General features: G+C 42.8%; 1 protein-coding gene across 2 annotated transcripts in view; it reads right to left on the bottom strand.

Moving 5' to 3' along the window:
- kremen1 (kringle containing transmembrane protein 1) overlaps nt 1-26,154 on the bottom strand; it is a 60,750-nt gene extending 34,596 nt beyond the window's left edge. For both annotated transcript variants that reach the window (XM_028578782.1, XM_028578781.1), the window contains exons 1-2: nt 25,783-26,154; nt 1,552-1,714 (exon numbers count right to left, since the gene is read on the bottom strand). In XM_028578782.1, coding sequence (XP_028434583.1) covers nt 1,552-1,714; nt 25,783-25,861 — 242 coding nt within the window. In that variant the 5' untranslated portion in view covers nt 25,862-26,154. The remainder of the gene's footprint in view (nt 1-1,551; nt 1,715-25,782) is intronic.
- Between the last annotated feature and the right edge of the window lie 326 nt (nt 26,155-26,480).

Genomic DNA, 26,480 nt, shown 5'->3' on the forward strand with positions numbered 1-26,480 from the left:
AAAAACAAATCTGTCCAGTGCCACTTCAAAGCATTGCTGCGTTATGAGTTTACAACCGTGACTTAGAGAAATGTTTCAGAGGCTTTGGGCTGAGAAGGAGGGGGTGTTCTGTTTCTTACGGCTTGGCGATCTGGGCCAAGCCACTGTTCTGGACGTCTCGGTGAATTTGAACTGACTCACAAAACGGTGTGGCTCGCTGCAAATACACAAGTTTGACAGTCATGCATACAACGCTGACAGCCGTACTTGGAGTGTGACTGACGGATAGAAAGGGTTTCCTAGACACCCAAAGCCACCGTGTCCCTTCACATTCCAGGGATGAGAGATGGAGATTTGCTTACACAAACTCTTCAAACCTCTTTGTGTCCTTGTGATGACAAGGCTAAATGTTCTGTTAAGGGTACCACCAATAAAATATTAAGTGGCGAATGTCTGAGCTTGTCCCCTGTGCTCAGAACGACGACTTGGTTCTGAATTATTCAGAAAGTAAAATGCTTTGTCTAGGACATTCAAAGCTCTGTCAAACAGTGTTATTGTCAGCTTTAAAGGTGCTACTCAAAGCATTTTGACATCAATAACATCAACTGCTGAAAATGATTTTCAGCCTTAAGGCCGTTTTACAGTTGTGCGGAGGCTCCACGCAGAGCTCTCGCCGTAGCCTACGTAAGTGGCCTGATGTTTATACTTGTGCGCTGGTGTGTGCGTCGAGCTGGCATGTGTGTGTGTGGGGAGTGTGTTAGAGCGAGGGAGAAGTGAGAGAGTGACGTTGATTAGCTTCGGAGCGAGTAGCGACTCTAGAGTCCTAGTGAGAGAAACAAATTGTCTCCCCTGTGCTTTCTGACCACGGTGGGAAATCTGTAGCAGGAAAAGTTAACCCTCTCCTTGATTTAATGTTGTTTATGGAGAAGGAACCAGGAAATGAGCCGGGGGAAATGCAACGCTACCAAGCCACAGCCGAGCGGCGTGCGTCGCGGCGACGTGTAGTTACAGCTAGTAGTTGTAGCCTCTGTAAAACAAATGGACCAGTAGCGGCAGAAGGTACGGTCTTCATTTCAGAATGTACAACCTTTGTGAGATAGCAGGACGGTCTCATTTGCTTACAGGAATCATACCAACACAGTCTAATCAATTAATAATAAAAACAGCAGATGTTAAAAATGCTACATGTAACTCTTTGAGATAAGTGTGACCTCTGAAGTAATCTGATGCTGCATTTTAAATCTCACTGAGATTCCAAAAGGTTTCAATAGGGTATTTTTTCTGTTGTTCTCCATTACTTTTTATTTTTCATTATTTTTTTCAGACTTTTCTCTAATCCGTGATTGTGAAATACTGGATATTTGTATCTCTGTATAAAAGTCGGCAAAACTTTGCATTAAACCTATCCCTCAACCCTGCATTCCAATATTCAATTCCGTGTCTTGCTATAATAACCCTTAGGTTGTAAGCATATATTGTGAAATTAAACAGTTGGTTCAATGACTTCTTGTATCCGTATTTGTAACAAGTAAACCTTTATAGTACACTTCCAGATCAAGAAAAGGGACTCACCTGCAGTAGTTGTGGCTGCCCAAACCACCCTCTCCATTGGGGTATTTGAGGGTGTTGTAAGGGTGCTGAAAGGTCTCATTCCAGAAGAGGCAGGGTTTACCACCATACAGGCTGGTCTGGTTCTGGAAGCCCCTGTAGTCTTCACCGTTGGCAGTGTAACACTCTGAAGAGAGAGAAATGAGATGAAGAAAGTGAGAGAATTCCCTGGTGTCTGCAATTCAGGATTATACTTAAGTCTATTAAGATGGAAATCAAAAGCTTGGCGAGAGCTTTTAAATATAAAAGGCAGCCACATATGCGACCTGCTTTATTAAGAATCTGGATTCAGTGAACTACTCTACTGCTAGTAAAATGTTTTAAAGTGCTTGGAATGATCATAAACGATACGTTTGGACTAATTGTATTCTTTGCCCAGGCTAAATTCATTTCAGCTCTGGCCAAATGTGGTAAAGCAAGATCAATCATGGTATTGTTTTAATTAATTTCAACGCAGGAACGTAGGAAAAAAGTGGCCCACAGATGTAAAACAAAAGCAAAATTTCCAGAAAGTGTATGACAACCATATGGCTAAATCAGAGAGAGAGAGAGAGAGAGAGAGAGAGAGAGAGAGAGAGAGAGAGAGAGAGAGAGAGAGAGAGAGATGGTTTCCTCAGGCAAAACAATCGCTGGTGAAAGGCTTTTCTTCCCTGAAAGAGGGAATTCAAATAAACAATGGCTGATGGGAGCGTGATGAGCCATCAACGCTCATCACTCTAAGCCCTGGGGGGGGGCTCCTGTCAAAAGAGTTTTAACAGCTACAACTGAATTCCTTTTTTGATTGCATTAGGATGGAAAATATTAATTTATTATTTGACTGTTATGGTTACTCATACATATGCAGGTGCTCATAATTGCAACTGTTGGCAGAGCAGGATAGACCTTTGGTGTAAACAGCGGGGATACAAACTTTCTTGTCTTTTCAATGTCTATATATGTCTGTAAGTTGCAAAGTGTAGATGCAAACAATGCCACAAGGGCAACAGTTTGAAGTTCTGATACACGGTACATGCATTAACACTTTTGAGTTTTGACTTATCTGCTTTTGAAAATGTCAAGCAAGAGCACATGGAAGTATAACAACTCTTTCACCTCATACCTGTCAGTCAAACATTAATAAGAAAAAGAACAATTCTCGCTTGTTTGGCTCGTCTCCATGGGGTCTTGTTGCTATGTACGCGGTTAGCCAATGACCGGCCCCTTTCATCAAGTCAAGCTGTCTGGGCTGAGTATGAGCTAATACATTGCAATATGACAGTCATTACACCCCTTGGTGAGCCAGCTGTGCTCCAAGGCTCTTGTTTATTCTCTTTCGAGTCAAAGTGTGTGTGTGTGTGTGTGTGTGTGTGTGTGTGTGTGTGTGTGTGTGTGTGTGTGTGTGTGTGTGTGTGTGTGTGTGTGTGTGTGTGTGCGTGTGTGTGCGTGACGGAAAGGTCTGTCACATGTTTGTTGGGTGACCATGTTTTTTATTTACATTTTTATGTGTTATCTGTTGACTGTTGGAGCAGATGATTCAAGAACATTTTTTGTGTGAACAGACAACAAAGTTTGATCATATCTGTTATTTTTATCTTTGAGGATCACTCGGCCTCACAGCCTTGTAATGCCACTTTTGTAGTCTGTTACCAGGTCCATCATTCATTAGATGCCGCTTCACAGGCTGAGAGGTAGCATCAATAATGACAGTTATACAGTATCTCACAAAAGTGAGTACACCCCTCACATTTTAGTAAATATTTCATTATATCTTTTAATGGGACAACACTGAAGAAATTACACTTTGCTACAATGTACAGTATTAAGTGCACAGCTTGTATAACAGTGTAAATGTGCTGTCCCCTCAAAATAACTCAACACACAGCCATTAATGTCTAAACCGCTGGCAACAAAAGTCAGTACACCCCTATGTTAAATTCCCATAGAGGCAGGCAGATTTTTATTTTTAAAGGCCAGTTATTTCATAGATCTAGGATACTATGCATCCTGATAAAGTTCCCTTGGCCTTTGGAATTAAAATAGCCCCACATCATCACATACCCTTCACCATACCTAGAGATTAGCATTTAGCTTTAAAAATAAAAATCTGCCTGCCTCTATGGGAATTTAACATAGGGGTGTACTGACTTTTGTTGCCAGCGGTTTAGACATTAATGGCTGTTTGTTGAGTTATTTTGAGGGGACAGCACATTTACACTGTTATACAAGCTGTGCACATAATACTTTACATTGTAGCAAAGTGTAATTTCTCCAGTGTTGTCCCATTAAAAGATATAATGAAATATTTACTAAAATGTGAGGGGTGTCCTCACTTTTGTGAGATACTGTAAGACCTAAAAAGGTTTACTCTTTTGTTTACGGGAGATCAATAAACTCCCAAATGAAATGTCTGCGTTGATTTCATTAGAAGATGTTCGGGAAAGTGTATAATGTAGAATTGTAGGGCCTGAACAAAAAAATAAATGTTGTGAAATTTTCAAGTGTTTAGTAATTAGCAGCTTACCATGATTTGCAATATTTACAGCAGTTAGCTTGCACGCGAACACGCATTCCAGCCTCTTGCATCCACCACAAAATTACTGCTAACACTTAGAGTTTAGAGTAAATCAAAGGCTCCGGCTGTTCTCAGTGTGTCAGCCAAAGTTGCTTTTAATTAAAGTTGTTTCGCCATGTGTTGTTCAGTCAAGCTTGTCAGCTATCTATCGTCTGGCTGACAGGAGTTCAACAGCAGCAAGGAGCTGCAGGGTGTCAGGTTCCTGCAATTATGGTGCCACTCTATTGTCTGTAAATGGCTCCCCTCTCTCTTAGCAAATTAATACCACCTCGGCATGCAAGGATATCAACCACTAGATGGTAAATCCACTTGTGAGTGTCTGAGGCAGAACATGACTCCATAAAATAAAAAAAACCCAGCTTAATGGTGTTACAACAGGGGTCATGCTCTTTCTACCCTAACACGAGGGAGTGACGAGAGACAAGTTGTAGTTGGGCTCACACAGAGGACAGGCAAGGCGTGTAGATGATCACCATGGATCAGTGTTTAACCTGGAGAAGACTTTGGAGATAAGGGGGTGTTCCGATATCAACATTAAAGTGAGCTGGTCCTGTAGTTAAAGAATGATGCCATGTGAATAAGGATTGTATGATGTGATATATAAAGTACTAATTTGGGAAGACAGGAATCAGAGTTTTCATTGCATTTACATTTTCCCGGACGACGCAACCAGGGCAACAGAAAGAAAGAGAAGGAAACATTGCCATTGAGAGTTTGGCAGCGGCACAAGCACAATCATGAGTCACTGCTCCCCAAAAGCAATCACGACTGTTACTGCCCCAGTCAGAGAGGATAACATCAGGCAGGGACAGGGCACCCGACTGCATCCCAAATGAGCTCACGTCCTTCAAATAGCTTCTCCTCGAAAAGAGCGGGTATTAGAATGACTAAACTTGGCTGCATGCGTCGCTGCTCAACACACTGTATCAAAAGGAAAGAGCCAAATGACTTTGTCAGTGTCTCCTCTCCTCCTTCAGGAAACTTTGCTCTGAAGTTTCAGGATGAAGCAGGGCTCGTCTGCACATGGTCCGCTTGGAACGAGCTGCTGCTGGCAATCATCCCGCCCTGCTGCGGCCAAGTTAGCTTTCCAGGATGAGATGGTAAATGTGGCAGCTTTTTGCCACCGGGAGGGAGATGGGGAGGGAGGGTGTTCCAGGTGGTTTCAAAGCACCATTTGCTTGTGGTGGGAATGGGAAGTAGCGGATCTGCAAGGACTCAGAGATAAGTGAGGCCATCGTTAAAGATGAATGGTCCATTTAAGAGCCCTGCGGATGGCCACACATCTATCAAGCTAAAGAGAAAAGGACCATTTTACTTTGGAGCGGCGTGGATATGAGCGTTTTATCCTTGTCCTGGAGGGAAATGAAGAGCTCATCTGCTGATTGGATGTCAGCACTCCAGGCCCACTCCCCTCCGAACACGGCCAGCCCCATCTCACACCCCTTTTCCTTGTCACCAAGCAACAGTTGCGCTCTCGTCGAATGGGACTGGGCTTTCTTGTGGTTTCATCATAGGCCGTGATGGGAAACAGAACCACCACCGCAAGAAAGATGGAGAAGGGGGGGTGGGTGGGGGGGGGGGGGGAGTAGAGCCTCCAATAAAATACATGCAGATCTACAAATAGAAAAAGTCCGGGAAAGGGAAGAGGAGGACTCGCCCTTGACCAAGCCCTGCGCTCAAAGAATACTGCACCACCCCGGCGACAAAGGAGGGAGAAAAAAAAACAGCAGAGGATCGCTGAAAGAGAGCTAATCGCCCTGTTATTATATTGGTTGGGATTTGTGGCTAATGACTTCCACATTGCAACTTCAAATGCACTTGATGCTCCGAGAAAAGAGTGGGGGGGGGGAGAGAAAAGAGTATGCGGCTTTGGTCATGTGATCTCAAGAACACAAACAAACAAGCTTACAAACAAATGGTTTCTCTGAGACGCGTTGCCAGGTCACACAAGAGCACTTATTTGTTGTGTTTGCTACAAGGGATGAAAAGCAGCGATAATTACAGACGACTTCTTCCTTCCATCTTTATTATATGCTTCGAGCTCTGGGGACAGCAAAACAGGCTTAGTGCATGACCAATATTTCCACTATTATAGAATTGCACAGAATAAGTCTATGATAGAAACATGCATGTACAATATTATACACACAAAAAAAACTCATTTTAAAAGGAACTAACACCACCAAAAAACTGGAGGCTGCACACTGTGGATTCAGAGAGCTTCCCATAATATACAAACAAAGATGACAGAAACGGCAGATTATTAATGCACAACCTGCCACACTACGTTTCCCCTCCACTGTGTCCTGGTAGCCATTACTGTTGTGGGGATCATTAATGTTAGTGTAGTAAGAACAGAGGCCAGGGCCAGGCCAAACCAGGCCAGATGTAGCGGGTTACAGATTTCTTTTTCTGGGGGGGCCACAGCTGGCTGCAACACAAATCTGGTTCCCCTTTTCCCCAGCAGCATCCATTTCCACATCAAAACCACATCAGACTTCAGAGGATCGCAGGAAGACTGCTTTACATTTATTATCCAAGTTTCAGAGATGGCCTTAGATTCAGTGAGGCTCTTTTAATGAAGTCGGATGTTGCTGAGAAGAAGTCAGTGATTTCTCAGATGGGGGGGCGGGGACACGGCAGTTAATGGACCACACCTTGCCACGCTGCTTCTCTGATCTCTCCTCTCCTGTAAGAGGTTTTTTAAAAGTGCCCACATGCAAGAGGCTCAATGAAAATGCAAATAAAAGCAATAATGCCTCTCAAATGATGAGAACAGATGCCTCTAGTTAGTTAAATGTGCAGACAATGACTTCTCAATGGGATTTTACAGTCCTTTTCATTTCATGCTTTTGTCATAGGTTGTAGCCCCCGATTACCAGGCCATAAACCAAGACCTCATTCAGTCCCAAAATAGCCTCCATCACCACCATTCTTCCTCTGCAAAAACCCTCTGCTGCACCTCCTTCTGAGTTTACTACCACAGTAGCCACAGACCCACATTACTCCCTGCCAAAGTTGCTGGGTAGCACCTATAAAACATGGCCCCATCTCGTTCTAGTGCGGCCCCTATTATTTAGCTCCGTAATGGAAATACTCTAATCTGCTGGAGCCAGTGGTGGGCTAAACACGCTGCCAAAAAAACCCTCTGTTTGAAGTAGCTTGTCACAAAAATGGAAAGCATAAAAGTTTTTTTTTTTTTTTTGCTACAAGCTGCTCTCTGGCCCTAAATGTCTCAAGAGTTATTTCTCAAGGGTTTTTGAAAAATCGATAAGCAAATATTCCAAAGCAGATAAAACATTCAGCTTTGTAGGATTTCCCATAGAGGACGGGATGATGTCTGACAGAACACAGCACAGATAGACCAAGTATAGTTTTGGCTCTGTGAGTGGTCCAGGATGGAACGAGGAGGGACGATTTTGAGTTTTACTTGGCAGACGTTCAGGGAGTGACTGATGGGCTGCAGACTCTGACAATGACGTAAAGGACATTCAGGGACTTGCTGAAACCCTGGGGAAAAAAGCTGCTGGCAAAATGTCGACATCAGAGACCCGCCAGCCTGGAGGGCGGACGAGGTGTCGCATTGAATTACCTCCCTCTGGCACCTCCTTACCGTTTCCTTAAGTCATAATCAACATCTGCCAAAAAAAAAGAGGCCATATTTCCAAACATGATTAAAAGCTTCTTCACCTCTAACGATGTCTTTGTTTTTTCTGTAGTTTATCACAAATTAACACATCCACTCAATCAAACACCTTGCCATACAATAAGAAGCATACAGTACTCAACACACACCACTGAACCTGCTCTAAACCAACTTGGACAGCGGTGTAAACAAGACTTGTGCAGCCAGGAGAAAGCAGGGACTATAAGTCAAGGTAGGAGGAAGGGAGCAGAGGTGCACAATTAGTTTGTGCCTAGGATCGATCCATCCTAAATGAAACCAAACTAGAAATTAAAGTAGAGCTTTGAGACTGAAGGAAGGATTGTGAAAGACAGAGCAATGGCAGCGGAGGCAAAATTAAGCTGAAAAGTAAGAAGAGAGGAAAACAGATACAGAGTGAGTAAGGGTGGGACAAAGACTGTTTTTATGATCCCGCGGATTGTTAACCCAGGCTCTAATTTTCTCCTTCTTGTGCATAGCACCAATGGGTTTATTTCACATTTCTCCATGTTATAGACAAGGCCGACAAAGACCAGGCTTGTAAAAATTAACAACAAACACTGAGTTAGCGTCTCCAATGCCAGTGGTCTAAGCATGAAGGTACTAATCTCATTCCAGAGGAGCTCTGTGGCACAGCTGCGTGCTGGGGCCTTTTACCAGCAAACAAACAACCGATACAGGGCTTAAGGGAGAGAAAATATGTCTTGCTAATGCATGTCTTCTGTGAAGAGAATAACACAGCCTCATATGGGTTCCTCATCGCATGCAGCCTTTGATAACCAGAGGATCTTCGGCTTGTGATACATGCCATGATAGCTCACTGTTGCTAATGGATGTGCGCGCCACACATGGGGGTGTTTTTTCTTCTTTTATGTTGTGCGTGTAAAGGGATGGTAAAATGATCCCTCAGTCAACTTGCATTGTCAGATGCCCAGATAAACATATGCAGTGACAAAACATGCATTAATCTGCACTCCTACCCACATCATTCCAGCTTTTTTTCTCTTTCTCCCCCCTCATGCCCATACTTCCCCCCCAGATGCACTTACAGTAAGAATGAAAGGGAGCAATTTTCATCAGTGGAGCAGCCGCAGTATTGTAAGATGGATCCGATGTGGAGGGAAAGGAGGACACACACACACACACACACTCGCACACACACATAAACATGCACACAGGCACCTTTGTTCCCTCAGTGGTAGGGCCAGTGTTATTGAGGTGATGCCATTCTCACCCCCTCATCACTGCACTGTAGATATCACCCACTCAGTGTGTATGTGTCTGTGTGTGTGCGTGTGTGTGTGTTTGTGTGCATTTCTGTCAATTATCTAACTCCTTCTCCTCACAATGGGCCAGACTCTCAAAGGCAGTAATTTCCACATCTCACGTTGCTCCAATGATAAAATTTTGAGTCATACACAGTGATGGACATCAGATTCATATGTAAACCCTTTGCCCTGTATGTTAAGCCACTGTAAGCTATAACATCAAAAAGCCAGATAGCACCTCAAAGAAAGGTGAACCATGAAAGAAAAAAGGGTTGTCGCTAAACACACCTGTTTTCGATCGTCCTGTTTGTGCTCAGGTTAGCTGCTATCTGAGGAATGTAAATTATATGTGGTTTGGAGAGGATTGAGTGCAACTACCCCCCCTCCCACAACACACACACACACACGCGCGCGCACACACCACCCCCTCTGTCTCTTTTTCTGAGGTCCTGGGTGAATACAGGGTGCAGGGAAGATGAGGTCTGACTTGGATAAATAAAGGCCGAGGGGAGGGAGTGATATGACCTGCCCTGCTAATGCAAAACAACCAAAAAACACTGCTGCGCCAGATTAAAAGCTTTGCTTTTTTTCCTCTTTATTCTTAACAGACATCCTTATTAAATTCAAAGTGAATCATAGCAAGACTCATGGCAAGAAGGCTGAAGCCATTGTGTAAAGCAGCAGAAGAAATGTAAAGGAACTGTTAATCAAAGTACTTTTGCAGATGGATATAAACATTCAGTTAACAGTCCCTCCCTCCCCCCTTATACTCATGTTCATGGTAGGGCAGGTGTTGCTGAAAATCTTTTGAGACTAACTTTCAAACACTATCCAACTTTCTCATTCCCCCTTTGCTGCTGTTTGGAAGAGAGTTTTAGATTTTGCTCTCCAGTTTTGATTAGTTATTTCCTGTTGTGCAGATTCCCTGCCAAGTTGTCATACATGACATCCAAATATAATTTGGGGAATTAAGAAAACCAGTGGCATTTCGTCCAGGGGAGAAGCTGCAATCATTAAAACAAAATGAGGGTTTTCTAAAAAAATTAACTGAGGGATTAATTATCAAAATAGTTGCTGATACTTTTTCTTTCAAATGAGGTTTTAACCTCTTAACGTCTACATTTTATTGCTGTACGAAATTACAAAACTAGAAGAATAAAAACCTACAGTACAGGCCAAAAGTTTGGACACACCGTCTCATTCAATGCGTTTCCTTTATCTTCATGACTATTTACATTGTAGATTCTCACTGAAGGAATCAAAACTATGAATGAACACATATGGAATTATGTACTTAACAAAAAAGTGTGAAATAACTGAAAACACGTCTTATATTATAGTTTCTTTAAAGTAGCCACCCTTTGCTCTGATTACTGCTTTGTACTCTCTTGGCATTCTCTTGATGAGCTTCAAGAGGTAGTCACCTGGAATGGTTTTCCAACAGTCTTGAAGGAGTTCCCAGAGATGCTTAGCACTTGTTGGCCCTTTTGCCTTCACTCTGCGGTCCAGCTCACCCCAAACCATCTTGATTGGGTTCAGGTCCGGTGACTGTGGAGGCCAGGTCATCTGGCGCAGCACTCCATCACGCTCCTTCTTGGTCAAATAGCCCTTACGCCTGGAGGTGTGTTTGAGGTCATTGTCCTGTTGAAAATAAATGATGGTCCAACTAAACGCAAACCGGATGGCATGGCATGTTGCTGCAGGATGCTGTGGTAGCCATGCTGGTTCAGTATGACTTCAATTTTGAATAAATCCCCAACAGTGTCACCAGCAAAGCACCCCCCACACCATCACACCTCCTCCTCCATGCTTCACGGTGGGAACCAGGCATGTAGAATCCATCCGTTCACCTTTTCAAAGACACGGCGGTTGGAACCAAAGATCTCAAATTTGGACGCATCAGACCAAAGCACAGATTTCCACTGGTCTAATGTCCATTCCTTGTGTTTCTTGGCCCAAACAAATCTCTTCTGCTTGTTGCCTCTCCTTAGCAGTGGTTTCCTAGCAGCTACTTGACCTTGAAGGCCTGATTCGCGCAGTCTCCTCTTAACAGTTGTTCTAGAGATGTGTCTGCTGCTAGAACTCTATGTGCCATTCATCTGGTCTCTAATCTGAGCTGCTGTTAGCTGGTGACTCGGATGAACTTATCCTCAGCAGCAGAGGTGACTCTTGGTCTTCCTTTCCTGGGGCGGTCCTCATGTGAGCCAGTTTAGTTGTAGCGCTTGATGGTTTTTGCACTTGGGGACACATTCAAAGTTTTCGCAATTTTCCGGACTGACTGACCTTCATTTGTAAAAGTTATGATGGCCACTTGTTTCTCTTTACTTAGCTGATTGGTTCTTGCCACAATATGAGTTCTAACAGTTGTCCAATAGGGCTGTCGGCTGTGTATCAACCTGACTTCTGCACAACACAACTGATGAAGCTCATGAAGCTCATTGAGAGAACACCAAGGGTTTGCAGCGCTATCAAAAAAGCAAAGGGTGGCTATTTTGAGGAATCTAAAATATAAGAGATGTTTTCAGTTATTTCACACTTTTTTGTTAAGTACATAATTCCATATGTGTTCATTCATAGTTTTGATGCCTTCAGTGAGAATCTACAATGTAAATAGTCATGAAAATAAAGAAAACACATTGAATGAGAAGGTGTGTCCAAACTTTTGGCCTGTACTGTAAATTACACCTCACTCAATCTGTCTGGATATTCTCTAGAGTCTGACCACCAAGGACAAATTTCACGTCAGCATGGCAATCCTGAGCTTTAAAGGCAGCTTTGAAGCCCTTCTTCAAAAATGGAAAAACATGGTTATTGGAAATTGAGCTTAAAGGACAATTCTGGCACAAAACGAACCTAGGGTTTAATAGTGTACCCACACATTTGATCATCTTAAAGGACAATTCCGGCGCAAAACGAACATAGGGGTATTAACAGATGTGTACCTACTCGATCGTTCTCTGGGACATGTTTTCATGCTAATCGAATGTGTTTGTAGCTTGAAACAAGCTAGCGCGGACCGCTGATTAGCTTACAACGCTAGTATTCGGGGCACAGGGAAAGTAAAAACAAATCGCTATTTATACCACTAAAAAGGCTCAAAATATCAGCACATTTCAACGGTAGCATAATGAGGGTCCCTAAATGTTAACCAAAGCATTGAGAACTTTGTAAGTGTACAGACAGTTTATTAAAAAGATAGATTATTCAATTCAATTCAATTCAATTTTATTTATATAACAGAGTTATCTCGAGACACTTTACAGATAGAGTAGGTCTAGACCACACTCTACAATTTCCAAAGCCCCAACAATTACAGTAATTCCCTCAAGAGCAAGCATTAGCAGTGGCTATTGCGACAGTGGCAAGGAAAAACTCCCTTCCAGGAAGAAACCTCGGCAGAACCAGACTCTTGGTAGGTGGTGTCTGACGGGGCCCGTTGGGGGTGTGATGAACAGTGGCATAATAGTCACATTAAAGATAATGGAACAGTGACTTCGAAGGTAGTCATGTCATAGCAGGGCACATCGTGTCATTCTGAGTAGTGCAGTCTCCTATTCCAAATCCTGACTACTCTGTGCGTATGAACATCACAGCAGGGCGTTGCGGGATGTAACGTGGCACTGCAGAGCACGGGTGGATGCAGTGGATGCAGCAGGACCCAGCCGGGCATTGCAGGGAAGAAGAAACATAAGGACTCCGGGGAGTAAACTCCCCAGAGCTAGGTTAGTAACAAGTAGTTCTGGGACAGGATGCATACAAAAAGGAAACAAATGAAAACATTGATGAGAGAGCAGCTCAGTGTGTCATAGGAAAGAAGGAGCTTCCCCGGTAGTCTAGAATTATAATAGCATAACTAAGAGAGGCAGGTTAGCTTAGAGAGAGGTGCCAGATCGGGCTTGAACTCTCCCCTGCCGTGTCGGGCTGTACTGGCCTGCCTCCCTCTACTCTCACTATATTATTATAAAGACAGTCACGTTCTTGTATACAGGCGGCCACCGTATTGGGAGCTACTGTCTTTCTAAACTATCTTTTTAATAAACTGTCTCTACACTTACGAAGTTCTCAATGCTTCGGTTAACATTTAGGGACCCTCTTTATGCTACCGTTGAAGTGTGGTGATATTTTGAGCCTTTTTAGTGGTATAAATAGCGATTTGTTTTTACTTTCCCTGTGCCCCGAATACCAGCATTGTAAGCTAATCAGCGGTCCGCGCTAGCTTGTTTCAAGCTACAAACACATTCGATTAGCATGAAAACATGTCCCAGAGAGCGATTGAGTGTGTACACATCTGTTATTAACCCCTATGTTCGTTTTGCGCCGGAATTGTCCTTTAAGATGATCAAATGTCTGAGTGCAGCTTATAGCCATGTGTTGTAATTAAATGTGACTAAAGCAGACCAATGGTGGATTTCACTCACCTTTTGGGCAGTGCAAAAAATTTGATGGACGGGAGGAAACATCGAAAGAAAGTAATGTGTGGATGTTTATTAAATGCTGTGGTTTCATAAACTCTTACTTATTGCTTGCAATCGTAGAGGACAGAACCAATATATTAAGCACAAACACGCTACCATCTGCATCCAATGAATCTCCAGCGTGCTCGTTTGGAGAAAGTGGCATAGACATCAGAAAATAATATCTTTAGTTTACATAACTTTGTAAACTAAAGATAGAAAACTTGGTCTGTTCCCTTGGCTTGTTTCGATTTTTTTACACTTGTATGCAGTTAAGAAAATCTCCTTTGCGTCAAAACATTTTGCCTTAATCTCTCGCTACACTGAATCGCCTTATGTCTGTTGTTGGCTTTAGAACAATCGTTGGTTATTATCACTGAAGTGCACATCTCAATTTGTGGATTGTACTCTATTATTTCCTAACACGTAAAAATCTTTCTTTTTTAACTATCATGTCTCGCTGACCTGGTCAGAGCATAAACAGAGCACACATTACCACTGTATCAAATCACAAAAGGTTGTCAGATAAACCGCAACAGAGTGCACTTCTAAGGACACAATAACAACAGCACAATATACTGCTGCAGAGGGGACCACAGTGCTCAACATTCAGACCCCTTTAAACCAGCCATGTCTCCAGTTCCTGATCTTGATTGTGAAAGCGATCCCTTTTCACTGTGGTTTGTGTGGCTGTGGGAAGAGCAGCAGTACTGGGAACCAGATGGCTCTGGTAAAAGACAGGGGGCATCCCACCGGCCTCCCTGAGAACGGGGATCCATTACGGAGGATCTATTGAGGGCCGGCAGATTCTGTTTCATGGCATTGGCCGAGTGTGACCACCCCTCGGTTGGAGTTGGTCGTAGGCTGGTGCCGCATTGACTGCTGCAGACCCAACCCTTTCTGTGTTCACCTTGGGGAGCTGTATTCACCTTCATTGCAGGACAGACAACTAAATCAGGGCCTCATGGTGACTTGGGTTTCAACCCTTTTGAGTTCAAGCCTCTTTCAAAGGCCCCTCGCATTGCAAGGGGATATCACTGGCTCTGCAGCTTGAGGGACAATGGTTGTTTGTGAAAACGGTTGTCTGAAATGTTCCTGGGCATTTGTCAAGTAGGGTCCATGAACTGTTTAAGCTCCGTTAACTAGCGCCAGGGTATCGCAGCTTCAGTTAATGGACGTTTATTTCCATTTCTTTTAATAAAAAAAAAATGACCACACTGAAACATGTTGTCCAACCTCCGTTCTTCGCTCTCTGATCCACTGCACATTTCCCTGTCACGGCTTCTTAGCACTACCCGTTACTGGCTTTGTTCCTTTGTTTGCTGTCCACTTAGCTACGTCTGCTCCCTTCACTTGTCCAAATGTTTGCTCTGTCCACTTAGCCATGTCCACTTGCTTGGCTTTGTCAAATCAGTGCTGTCTGTGGGCGTTTCCTGCAAGGAGGAAAGGCGACAATTTGCCTCTTTGGCCACAAACTGTTGCAGCTGGACACAAACCAGACCCCCGGGCTCAGCAGTGAAATTACTCTCCATTTATTTAAAGTGGTTGCCATTACTCTACCGCAGTAGAGCACAGACCTCAGTGGCCCTGGCCCAAACATAACTGCAGTATAAAAAGAACTAGGTTCGCCGGACAGGTCATGTCTCACACAGTAGCAATTCAATATCCTCCCGTTATGTTCTTGGTTACGCTTCTCAAAACTCTGAATTGCATGTGACACCACAAAAATACATGGTTGCTTTGAAACTCAGTGGATATCCTTGCAACGACACCCAACCAATCACTGGCGAGATGTTTGGAACATATTACATGTTGGAATCAAAGAAAGAATAACAGCTAATTTACCTTAATCATACTTTGTCAAAAGCTTTATTAATAGTAGTTTCAAAAAGAGAAATACAGAGACAGGAAATCTGAATGGTTTTAACCAAAACAAATAAAACCAAAGTCTAATCGTTTTTTCCTGTTCTCCTTAAAATGCAGAAACAGCACCAGCCAATGAGCGGTGTCAAGGAATAGCAAAGCTGCACTTCCTTTTATCAACACGCCCAGAGCCGATAACGCTCTATTTTGATTTCATGTCAGTATATAAATCCATCGTTGAGGAAGATTTTTTTAAATATTTTGTATAATGTTTTCATGCATCAGCCACTTCCTGCCGGGGGTCTAAAACCTCCTTTAAAATTCCATCCTCTGTGAATTAAATTGACTTTTGATAATGACAAAAATTGTTTGTTTGAGAGTTAATAGAATTCATGGAAGAACATAAGGCTCTATCGTATTTCATTACTGTTCTCTCAGTATTTGATTTACCCCCTTGCCCTGGAGTGTGTTCCAGCTGATGGGCTCTGACTGCTGCAGAGAGCACCAGCAAAGCTGAGAGAGAATGTCATTTGTCATAGACTGGAGTGGGTCTCCTCATGCATAAGCAAATGTCAAGGTACACGAAGAGGCCAGGGAACACAGCTCATGCATAATAGTTTTCAAATGTGCAAATGAGAGAAATGGAAGAGAGAGGTGAACTGGTTGCAAGAGAAGGAAGGAGAAACCTTGGAGAACAATATAGATAGTTTGCGATGAAGAGAGTTGTGAAAGAATAAGTACAGAGGTCACATTGCTTCACAGAGCTCCATCCAAAACCAACATGTCCCAGCTCATTCAGAAAAATACTCTGACTGGCCTTGACTGACCTCACAGACCACTATACGGGCCATATGAGTGCACTCTCCCACCTAAACATTGTTTATCTCTTTTTAAACCTGACAGTTGTGTACAGCCAGCAGCAGCTTGACAGCTTAATTCCATGTTGTCTCACGAGACCGCCTCCGTGGATCAGAGGCCGGAGTGACACACTCAACCTTGCACCACTATGTTTGGGGACGCCTGTTCCTCTCGCTGCTTTGTGCTTTACATGACTATCGCATCCGTCAAGCCTCGTCACCTCTGAGGGGTGCTACCCATGCACTACCATCACCATCATAGAACCTGAAGCTGGAACTGGCCCAGCTGCTTTGCATGCTGGGTTGCCCGACCAACCGCCTGAGCAGGTGGTGATTTGCACAAGGTGAGAGAAAAAACATGAAAGAGTTGCTCTCAGACAAAGTTCAAAAAGAGAAATGCAGAGAGCGGGGAACGACACACAGAGAGAAGTACTTTGATAAAACAAATGAAGGCCTTTGAACACGACAGGACGCGAATCACAGTGGAACGATAATAAGCATGATTGTGTTTATAATAAGTAGGTCTGTTTCTCCGTCTTAGTGGTTGGTGGTTTTGTGGGCGGTCCAATCCCTCGGCATGGAAGAACAAGGGCGTTGCCTGCAACCTGACCATCGCAGGGCACCACCCGGAGGTCAATAGGAAGTAAATGGGTAGCAGTTTGACACAGAAGGACACAATTCTGATTTACAGCTTTTTTTTTTCTCTTCATCTGTTGCCAACTGTGAGCCAGATTTAACTTACTTCCGGACAAGTAAATGAGGGAATTCTTCAAAACTTTGGCCTGTCCTCAAAAGTCAAGACACGCTGAGTGTTATGAGTGTTGGGATATTTAAAAAGGAAAATTCTCCGCTCTATTTTCTTCCAATTCAACCTTTCTATTCTCTATGTCTGGTTTCTCAATGAGTGCAACTCTCTCTGTCTCCTCATCTATAGGAGACAGGTAGCTAGGTAGCTACTGTGAGCGGATGTTAATGGTACTGCAGCACTAGGGTTGGGTACCGAAACCCAGTTCCACTATGGAACCGGTTCCTACTCAACTGGTAGGAATCGGACCGGATTAGAACGCAAATTTTGGTTCCTCATTTCGGTTCCACTTAATGCGTCGACTGAAATATTTTGCCTCTGTCGCTACGAAACGGATGTAAAAATATCACACGTTCTCTTTCTTATTATATATTTAAGTACTTTAAAACGTTAATATATTGTTACATTTAAATAATTTTCATTTTTTTTAAATCTATAAAAAGAGCCTTTCTTTGATGTCATTTTTCAGTTTTTTAAGAATTAGTTTAGGAATTGGAATCGTTTTAAAAGTACCAGTTTGGCATCGGAATCGTAAAATTCTAAACGATACCCAACCCTATGCAGCACTAGACCTGGAGGCATGTATAATCATCTTTGGCTTAGTTTATAATCTACCTTATTGCCAATAAAGTACTATACAAATGTACATCAATATTGGGTGATGATCAGAGGAACAGCCTCTTCCCAGCCTGTTATCACTTGTCCATGTGAACCTGGTAGCGTCATTTTTCAGAGTTTACTTGAATAATTGTTCAGTCACTCAGCAAGGAGAGCTAATAGCAAAGTGGCATTCCAGCATCTCTCCACTATGACTCCGTAGCCTTGTCTGTTGTCGGTCAGCTTGCAGTCACAGTGTCAGTTGAAGTCGATATGCGTAGTTGGTTTTTGTTGGTGTGTTTTGTTGTCTCGCTAAACCTCTTGGGATATTCCACTGAAGATTCATGAGGGCTCCATATGGGCTGGTGTGGAGCTGATTATGCATGGACACAGCACAAAGAGGAGACAGGCTGACTGAATTTGCTGTGAAAACAACCAGGACATGCTGACCTGAACCTGCATGCAACCTACACGACATTTAAAAGGAGTAAAAGTAACTATGTAGTAAGTTTTACAGAGAGTACATAGGATTTTAGGGAGATTAGCCCATTTGTCAGCCTACTCATGATCCCAATGAGTGATGTGAAAATAGGCAGTAAAAGCAACCATGTGTCCCCGGCAGATTGTTCTGTCTTGTAATTGATGCAGACACTTTCGCATGCCCTTGAGTGAAAGTCAAAGGACTCACATTATCTCAAAAGTCTAATCTAAAAAACTGATGTTTCCTCCCTTACCTTACTCTATTTAAAATACATTCCTCTACAGGCCACCTGAAAAAGTAAACTGTGTAACACTATGAAATTACCAAAATGTCAGCCTTGTAAATAGTCACTAGCCGTGCTTCCATTAAATTGTCAATTTAATTTTATGCAAACTTTTATTTGAAATGTTGCAAAAGAAGTGAGAATTAGGTGCGTTTCCATCAACTGGTTAGGAGTAAATAAACTAGGCTACAGCTAGTTTGGTCAGAAGTTGGAATTTCAGGCTACGCATGGCTGTTATCAGCCAGGAAACAGAAAAGAAGAAGTAGAGGTTGCTATTGCTAACTGGAAAAAAAAAAAAAAAAGTTGCCTTGGCCATCTAGCCCACCTACAAAAGCTTTTTCTACTGTGATACTTTAAAGTACGCATAAAAATAGGTGAGTCTACTGTCACTTAAAGGTACAATATGTAACATTTCTGCTTTAAAATGTCTAAAAATGAGTTGTGTTCTTACACTATCCCAAATGTTTCTACCAAAGGAATCAAACCCAGAGAAATCTGTTATTTTATTTTCAGACACGGCACGTTTCCTTTAGTCGCCCGTCAGTGGCGTCATATAACCTTTCACCCTCCAGTTACTCTAACTTCCGTCAGAACACTGGCACCAAGATGATACGTTCAGGAGTAATTGTAAATCATACAATGTCACAGAAAAAAAATACTTGTAACCGTAATACAGCTTTTTTTTTGCCATACAGCATCATTTTGTGATTAATTACATCCCACTTTTTATCACAGTAATACAACAGAGACCTTATCTATTTTGAAAGTTCAATATCGATACCGGCTTGACGTTACTACAATGTGCTAACGTTGATGCTAAAGCTTTGTGGGTAACATTATGAGGTTACAACATCATTCAACACACTAATAAAGTTATTTTTATATGAATGTTTGACCACAGCTAACAGGACTGAGCTAACCCACGAATAACTTCACTAGTAACGTTAATGTTAGCTGTATAGATAGACGATTAATCTAATGCTAATTTAGCCAAAGTAGCACACCCCGGTCTGTCTGCCTCACTCCCCCGGCGCAGAGAGACTCAGTCGGGATGACAGCTGACAACAGCCCCGGGACATATAGCTAGCTAGATACCGTTAGCCCCAAGTCAGCTATCAGCCAGCTACTTTCATTACAGTAACCCCCGGCCAGAACTTATCTCCAGTGCCTGGTGCTTAGGACGCTAACGGCAGTTTAATTAAACGTCGGGAAACAGACTATATCAGACCCAGCATCGAGTCACAAAAGCGGCAACATCCATAGCGGTAGCTATAGCTACATATCCGTAGCACTACCGGTGTAGCTATGTGCCGAATTTCTCCCCCCTTCGCGTTTAACTGTCTTTACGGTTAGATAAATTAATCCGACAAAAGGTGGGTTAAGCACCAAAACGAAAAGTTAAGATTACTGAAAAGTGAAGGGGAGATAATTCTGGGCAGCTGGGAGATCTTTTGCTGCTGCACAACAGGCAAATCGAGTGCTAATTCTCAGTGACTTTGTTACTACGAGCGATCCCTTCCACATTACATGTAACCATTTAATCCATTGTTAATGTAAAATATGGATAAGAGCAGCTTATCGTTAGGTCCACTTACTGCTCTTTTTCCTGAGTTCTTTTACACATCTCACTGTCTTCATCAGCAGATCAATCTTCATGCTTAATATATGAATGCTTTCAAAAATTGTTGATTTTGCAAAAATGTCTTCACTATGAATGTATAAAACTTCCCCTGGTTTCTAAAAAAGGTCACATCATAAATCAAGTACATAGGTACTTGTGTGTAGCTCAGCACGCACACACACACACACACACACACACACACACACACACACACACACACACACACACAGTACCGTACAGACTGTACGGTACAGTACACCAATCTACACCAGTGGTTTGTCTGAACTTGTGTCTGCAGCTCAGAAGCTCACCAGGGGAGGAGAGGTTTCCATCTCCATCTCTGAACCGGAAAAGCGGTAAGGACCACAAGGCCCACATCTGAGACCCAGACCCCATCTTCCCATAATGCCCTCTGACACTCCCAACACTGAGCACAGAGGGTTTACCCGCACGCCGAAAGCCCTTATGTTAAACTCTTTAAGAACCCGCTGTCTCTCCTCAAACCAACGCTCCACTGCGATCACCTCTGCCAACGCAAGCTCGTGTTTCCTCAGATCGCAGCTGAGGATGGTCTGTTATTATCTTCTGAGTCAGACCATTCAAAGTGTCACACACACACACACACACACACACACACACACAAACATCCCTCTGTCTCAAGGGTTAGAAACTGCACTGTATGGACCGCATTTACAAGTTGAGAGTGGATTAAGTCGAGACAGATATAGTGATCGGCTGTGTAAGAGAGAGTTGTGGATTGGGCAAAGACAGACAGACAGTAGCTGTGTGTGTGTGTGTGTGTGTGTGTGTGTGTGTGTGTGTGTGTGTGTGTGTGTGTGTGTGTGTGTGTTTTGGAGGAGGAGTATCAGACAGAGGTTGTGAGACCTCTTGATTTTGACACTTGACGTGGCCCCTTTAAAATCCAACGCTGGAACGTTGGAAGTTTATAGAGGCTCCAGATGGCAACAGCTGCCTCACATTTGAACTCACACTCAAACACACACATGTAGTGCTGAAATAATTAGCTGATTAATGGATTCCTCGAGTGACAGAAAATTAATAAGAAATTTTAAAAGTGAAATTGTAAAACATTTGTTTTTTTCAGCTTCCTAAATGTGAGATGTTTTCTTTGTTGTATATCATTTCACATTGACTGTCTTTGGGTTTTTTGAGAACACAAACCATTTGAAGATGTTCCCCTGGGCTCCTGAACAGATTGCAATAATTGATAATAAAGATAATTGTAAGTTGAAGCCCTACACACGTAGGCAGGTACAGAAGCAGAAATATGCGCACAAAAATACACAATAATCCTGGACTTGCATACATGGAAATGTTGACAAGACAGGTGAGTATATATACACACACGCACACACACACACACACACACACACAGTAAATGCACTCTGACTTGACAAACATCTGAAAATAACAACCCACGACATAGAAGAAGAAGAAGAAGAAGATACTTTATTCATCCCCATGGGGAAATTCAAGTGTCCAGCAGCTCACACATAAACACACATTCCTATACACCACACAGTTCCCCATAATTAATAAATAAATAAATAAATACACTGCGAATGCTGTAGACTCCTATCAATCATACCTCAACCTAGTGAACACAGGAGCTGCACGACTGTTGCCGGCATCAAAAACTACAATATAAACCTCTGTCTGAGCTACTCTTGAAGAGTTTGTGCCGTGTTTTAAACCACGCTCCCGCCATCTTGCCAACTATACCACACAGCAACTCCCAGTTCCGTCTGCGGCCGGGAGCGATGACTCTGACAGAGTCCAGGCCAACATCATGCCCTACTGGACAGCGATCAGACAGGGAGTAGGAGAGAGAGCGGGTTGCCAGATAAAACAGAGGGGTGCCAGTTTGTGCAGCAGCTTATATGCATGTTAGGCTACAAAGAAGAAATCACAACACATGCTGTCATTCATCCCCCCATCATTTGGTGCGTGCAATGCTTTGAGGAAGAAAGAAGTGTGCCAGTGTTAAATGAGAGTAAAAATCTTAATCTAAATCTCCAGTTTGGTCTGGAATAATCAAGCTGATTCACCTTTGGAAAGTTAGTTTTGATAAGATACCTCACTTTGCAGATCTTCCCACTGTGCTCTTACAAGTTATTTCATGCATGTCCATTTCAGTAGTGAGAGACTTGGCAAAGACTGCAGATGAAAAGAAAGCCTATAAGGCACCTCTCGACTCCTCTGATCAGTCCAGAATTCAGATTCAGTTGGTTGAGCACAGCCTGATATTAACCTGATGTTTTCTTCATCTGGCCCTATTTCTGACAGATCTGTCTTCTGTGATCACATAATGAGAGTGCATTCCATATTGCCAAAATGTCACAGCCTGCCCTTTTCAAGCCTCAGCTCGACACAACCAAAGCTAACTGTTTTCCTTTAAAGGTAATAGAAAGAAAGTCCAGCGAAACACAGGTTGTGACTCTACTTGTTTCATGTTGCTGTTATTCATGAGTGCAAAAAGTGGGACCATTCAGATCAATTGTTGCTGACCTTTTTGCCTTGTGAACCTCTAAATCAAAGCAATGCCTTCTTACAATCCCTTGTTGTAGGTTGCATATGTCTATGAGCAGTTCAACAATTGAAATATTACTGCAGAGCAAGGCTAGCTGTTTCCCATGGTTTCCAGCCTTTTTGCTTAGCTAAGCTAACCAGCTGCTGGCTGTAGATTCATACTTAACACAGGCATGAGGGTGGTATTGAACTTCTATCCAACTTCTAACTTTCAGCAAGAAAGTGTATTTCCAAAAATGTCAAACTGTTCCTTTGATCATCCCTGAATCATAGGTGAGAGAGAAACGTTGTAGGTTGTCCTCACATGTACCAACAGTTTGTTCACTCTTCCACTGAATTTAAAAAAAAGATCACTCTAAAGGCGAGCCGCCTTACTCTAACGGCTACACTTCACAGCTTCATAAAAAGCTGCCTACACCTCAAGAAGATGATGCATAATTTACATAAACAAAAGACATACATATAGGTACACTGTGAGAATCTCACCACCACTTTCACCACTGGCCCACATTGTCAACCTGCCAGTGAGGCCGGTCATGGACAACAGGAACATCGAGAACAAAATAATTCCACACTGATTAACCAGCTTGTTCACGACAACAACACCATCAGCTATTACCGGCTTATAGAGCAACTCAATTATGCCTCATACTTGACAGCTCTGACAGGATTCAGCTTCCACTTGTGTGTACATTTGTGTGAAGGGCCTAAGCAGCTGCCAAGTGAGCAACGGCAGGCCATAATCAGACAAAACAGCATGTGGAAATCTGGATGAGTTTCTTTATAACGCCACTGAGTTCAGGTGGAAGAGGAATCATATACATTAAAGATAAGAGTCTGTGGTTAACTAACGCTCTATACTGGGAGCATGAAGTGTGCTGTATAAAAAAATACAGTAGGTTGCATAAAGGCACTTAGCTGCTTCAGCTACAACCAACACTCTTTGTATGTATGTGTGTGTGTGTGTGTGTGTGTGTGTGTGTGTGTGTGTGTGTGTGTTTACATCTCTGCGTATGTGTGTGTGCATATCACTCATCGCATTATATTATCCCTCAGTGCAAGATAAAAAAAAACTTTTGCTCATAACACACTTCTGCTTGGTGCCATGCCGCAGTCTACCAGGACAGTGGAAGCACTCCAATATAATTGTTTTAGACACTAGTCACAAAAGCAACAGTGGCTGGCTTTCTGCAGAGCATTAATAAGATGTTGCATGACCTACCTTTAGCGGTGAAAGGCAAATTCAGCTGTGTTTAAAAATTCATATTTGCACATGCCCAGATTTTACTTCTTAACAATACCACAGACACGCCCTGGATTCTTCTGATAGAGTTCACATTCATAAAGGTTAATCTGAATGATGTTAAACCACAACAATAAGACAGTATTTCAACCACTCCAGCCAAGCCAAGAGTTATTCTGCAGCCCTGCTTGTTTCAGTGTGTCCCCTTTCCCTTAACCTGCCTTGTCTTTTTCCCTGGAGGTTGCTACATTTACCAGAATGCCTTTCACCAATCTCCAGAGCATGAACTTTATGGCATCAACTCTAAACTGAATCTCCTCTGATTGGATTTCTCCTGTTAAACATGAGCATAAAACTGTATGCCTGGAAAGAAGCTCTTATTCTTTGATTCAGAGGGCCTGACACTAAAACATCTGATGTTTCCACTTACATTTAGCATAAAATGTGAGCAGTTGTCTGCTTTTGAACTCTATAGTAGCTCCAGACATTTAGCAAATAATCTGTGGTTGTAAGAAAAAAAAGATAATTTACAGCGTCTAAGGGCAGAAGGATTTTAGGGTTTTTCCTTTAGTTGTTGTTAAATTTCACATTTAGTTTGGCCTCCACAGTCCAAACATATTAGTGGAAAACAGAGCAAAGAGAGCATCAAAGAGTCTTTGCACAAGAGACTGACGTAGAGTATGAAATTATTGTTTTACTGTACAGTAAATATGGCACAGCTGACTTAAACTAAACATAAACTTGGCCTTTTTTTCTCCCCAGTGTTATGAGGGGGAATACCATTGCTTTAAATACTTTGTTAATACATAGGTACACATGGGAGTACTTACGCACTAGCCCAGATGGTGGACCCTCTAATTTGAAATCCAAGGGTATAATTAAGAGACAAAAAAATTAAAAAGGAAAGCATGAGGATTTGCTGCTTCGACATGAAACGCGGCACAAATTACAGCAAGGAGAAGCTCGGTTTGTGTGGTCATCGTTATTAGATATTCACATTACAACAAAATATTCAGCTTTGCGTGGGGATCCGGCTGTGACTTTGAAGTGCTGCAGATAGACGCAAGCGTGTCCCTGCGTTTTAATCTGAACTCGATGGTGAATTAAGTGGATGATATCAGATGACTGAGCTGAGAGACTGATATGGTTCAATTAAAGACACAATAGCCAATAATGCAGTGCAGCCAGCAGTAATATTACGATGCAGGTTTAAAACATCATAAAGATAAAGATATGTCCCCTGCCATAACCGTTAAAAATGTGGCCAATCAAAAGAACTTAAATGTAATTAATCGGCCAAATGTAGCTGATGCGGAAAAGGTCAACACATCAGGACTATGGGCGCAGAATGTGATGGAGAGTGGAGTGCGTAAAAGCTGCTGGTTAGGGTTACAACAAGCCCATAGTTTCCCTGATTTAATCGAAACGTAACTTTCAGAACACAACAACATCGGTTCCAGATGATGCCTAAGCTTTTTCCAGATTTCCATGGACCCCTGTTTGGTCTGAGGACACCTTTGGACACGGTTTGTTGGACCACAAGTGTTTACCCTGTAGGTGTGGAGGTAACACTGAAACTGAAAACTGCTCACTCTCTTGTCCTCAAACGAATCAAATAACAACAAAATATGTATAATGTTTTGCTTTGGCCGCCCTCTGTGAACACCCCAATCATGCAGTTTGGGAAACAGTGTCGTAGTGGGATTTGGACCAAGACGATGAACTATGAATGAAGTTACCGCGACTGCAATCTGTGACATTGTTCGATGCCAAATAGGAAAACATCATAAAAACATTCAAATCGACGCATTTCTGGTTTGTGGTGATTAATTTCGGATAGAATATTAACCACCAGTCCGGTGCGCAAAAGAGCAACTTTGGAGACGCTTCCGACAACGCAGATAGGCTATTTATCGGAATGCATCCTCAGAAAAGGCGAGGAGAAAAGTTTCACTTACCAGTGTCGAAAACACTAAAAGCCGCAGAGGAAATAACCCCAGCGAGAAGAATAGCAGAGGTGACTGTCAAGGAATCCATCGTGTGATTAAAGAGTCTGAACTGGCTCTCAGGTGAAGTGCAGCCAGACGGACAGATGCGCAGACCAGCGGGCTGGTGGACTGACTGACTGACTGACTCACTGACTGACTGGCTGTCTGGCAGACTCTCTGGGTCTGTGCAGGAGTCGCTCTTTGCCCAGCGTTAAAAGTCCCTGAACTTCAAGGCAGTTCCTACAGCTTCTACTACGCTGACACCACAAAGACGGGAACAGATAGTAGAAAGAGGGATCCTATTTCCAACCCATGTGACAGGAAATAGGGGCAATAGATTCAACCTGCAGCGCTGGGGAAGCAACAGAAAGGAAAGGGGAGGAGGGAGGAGGGAGAGAGAGAGAGAGAGAGAGAGAGAGAGAGAGAGAGAGAGAGAGGTGGGGGTGCGGTGCAGGGGTTGGTGGGTGGACTCAGTGGTGCAACGAACAGCAGGTTAGTAAAGTATAAACTAATTTTCCCTCTAAAGACTGTATTTAAAGCATCTTCCACAGTGATAACCTGATAATACGCCTTATAGCACAGCAAAACAAGAACAAAACTATTCCAGATGGTAACTTTAAGCACCATACGACCATCATGCATTCACTATTAGGTCCCTATAGTAATAT

This window comes from Perca flavescens, chromosome 5 (assembly GCF_004354835.1).
Source record: "Perca flavescens isolate YP-PL-M2 chromosome 5, PFLA_1.0, whole genome shotgun sequence".
Lineage (NCBI taxonomy): Eukaryota > Metazoa > Chordata > Actinopteri > Perciformes > Percidae > Perca > Perca flavescens.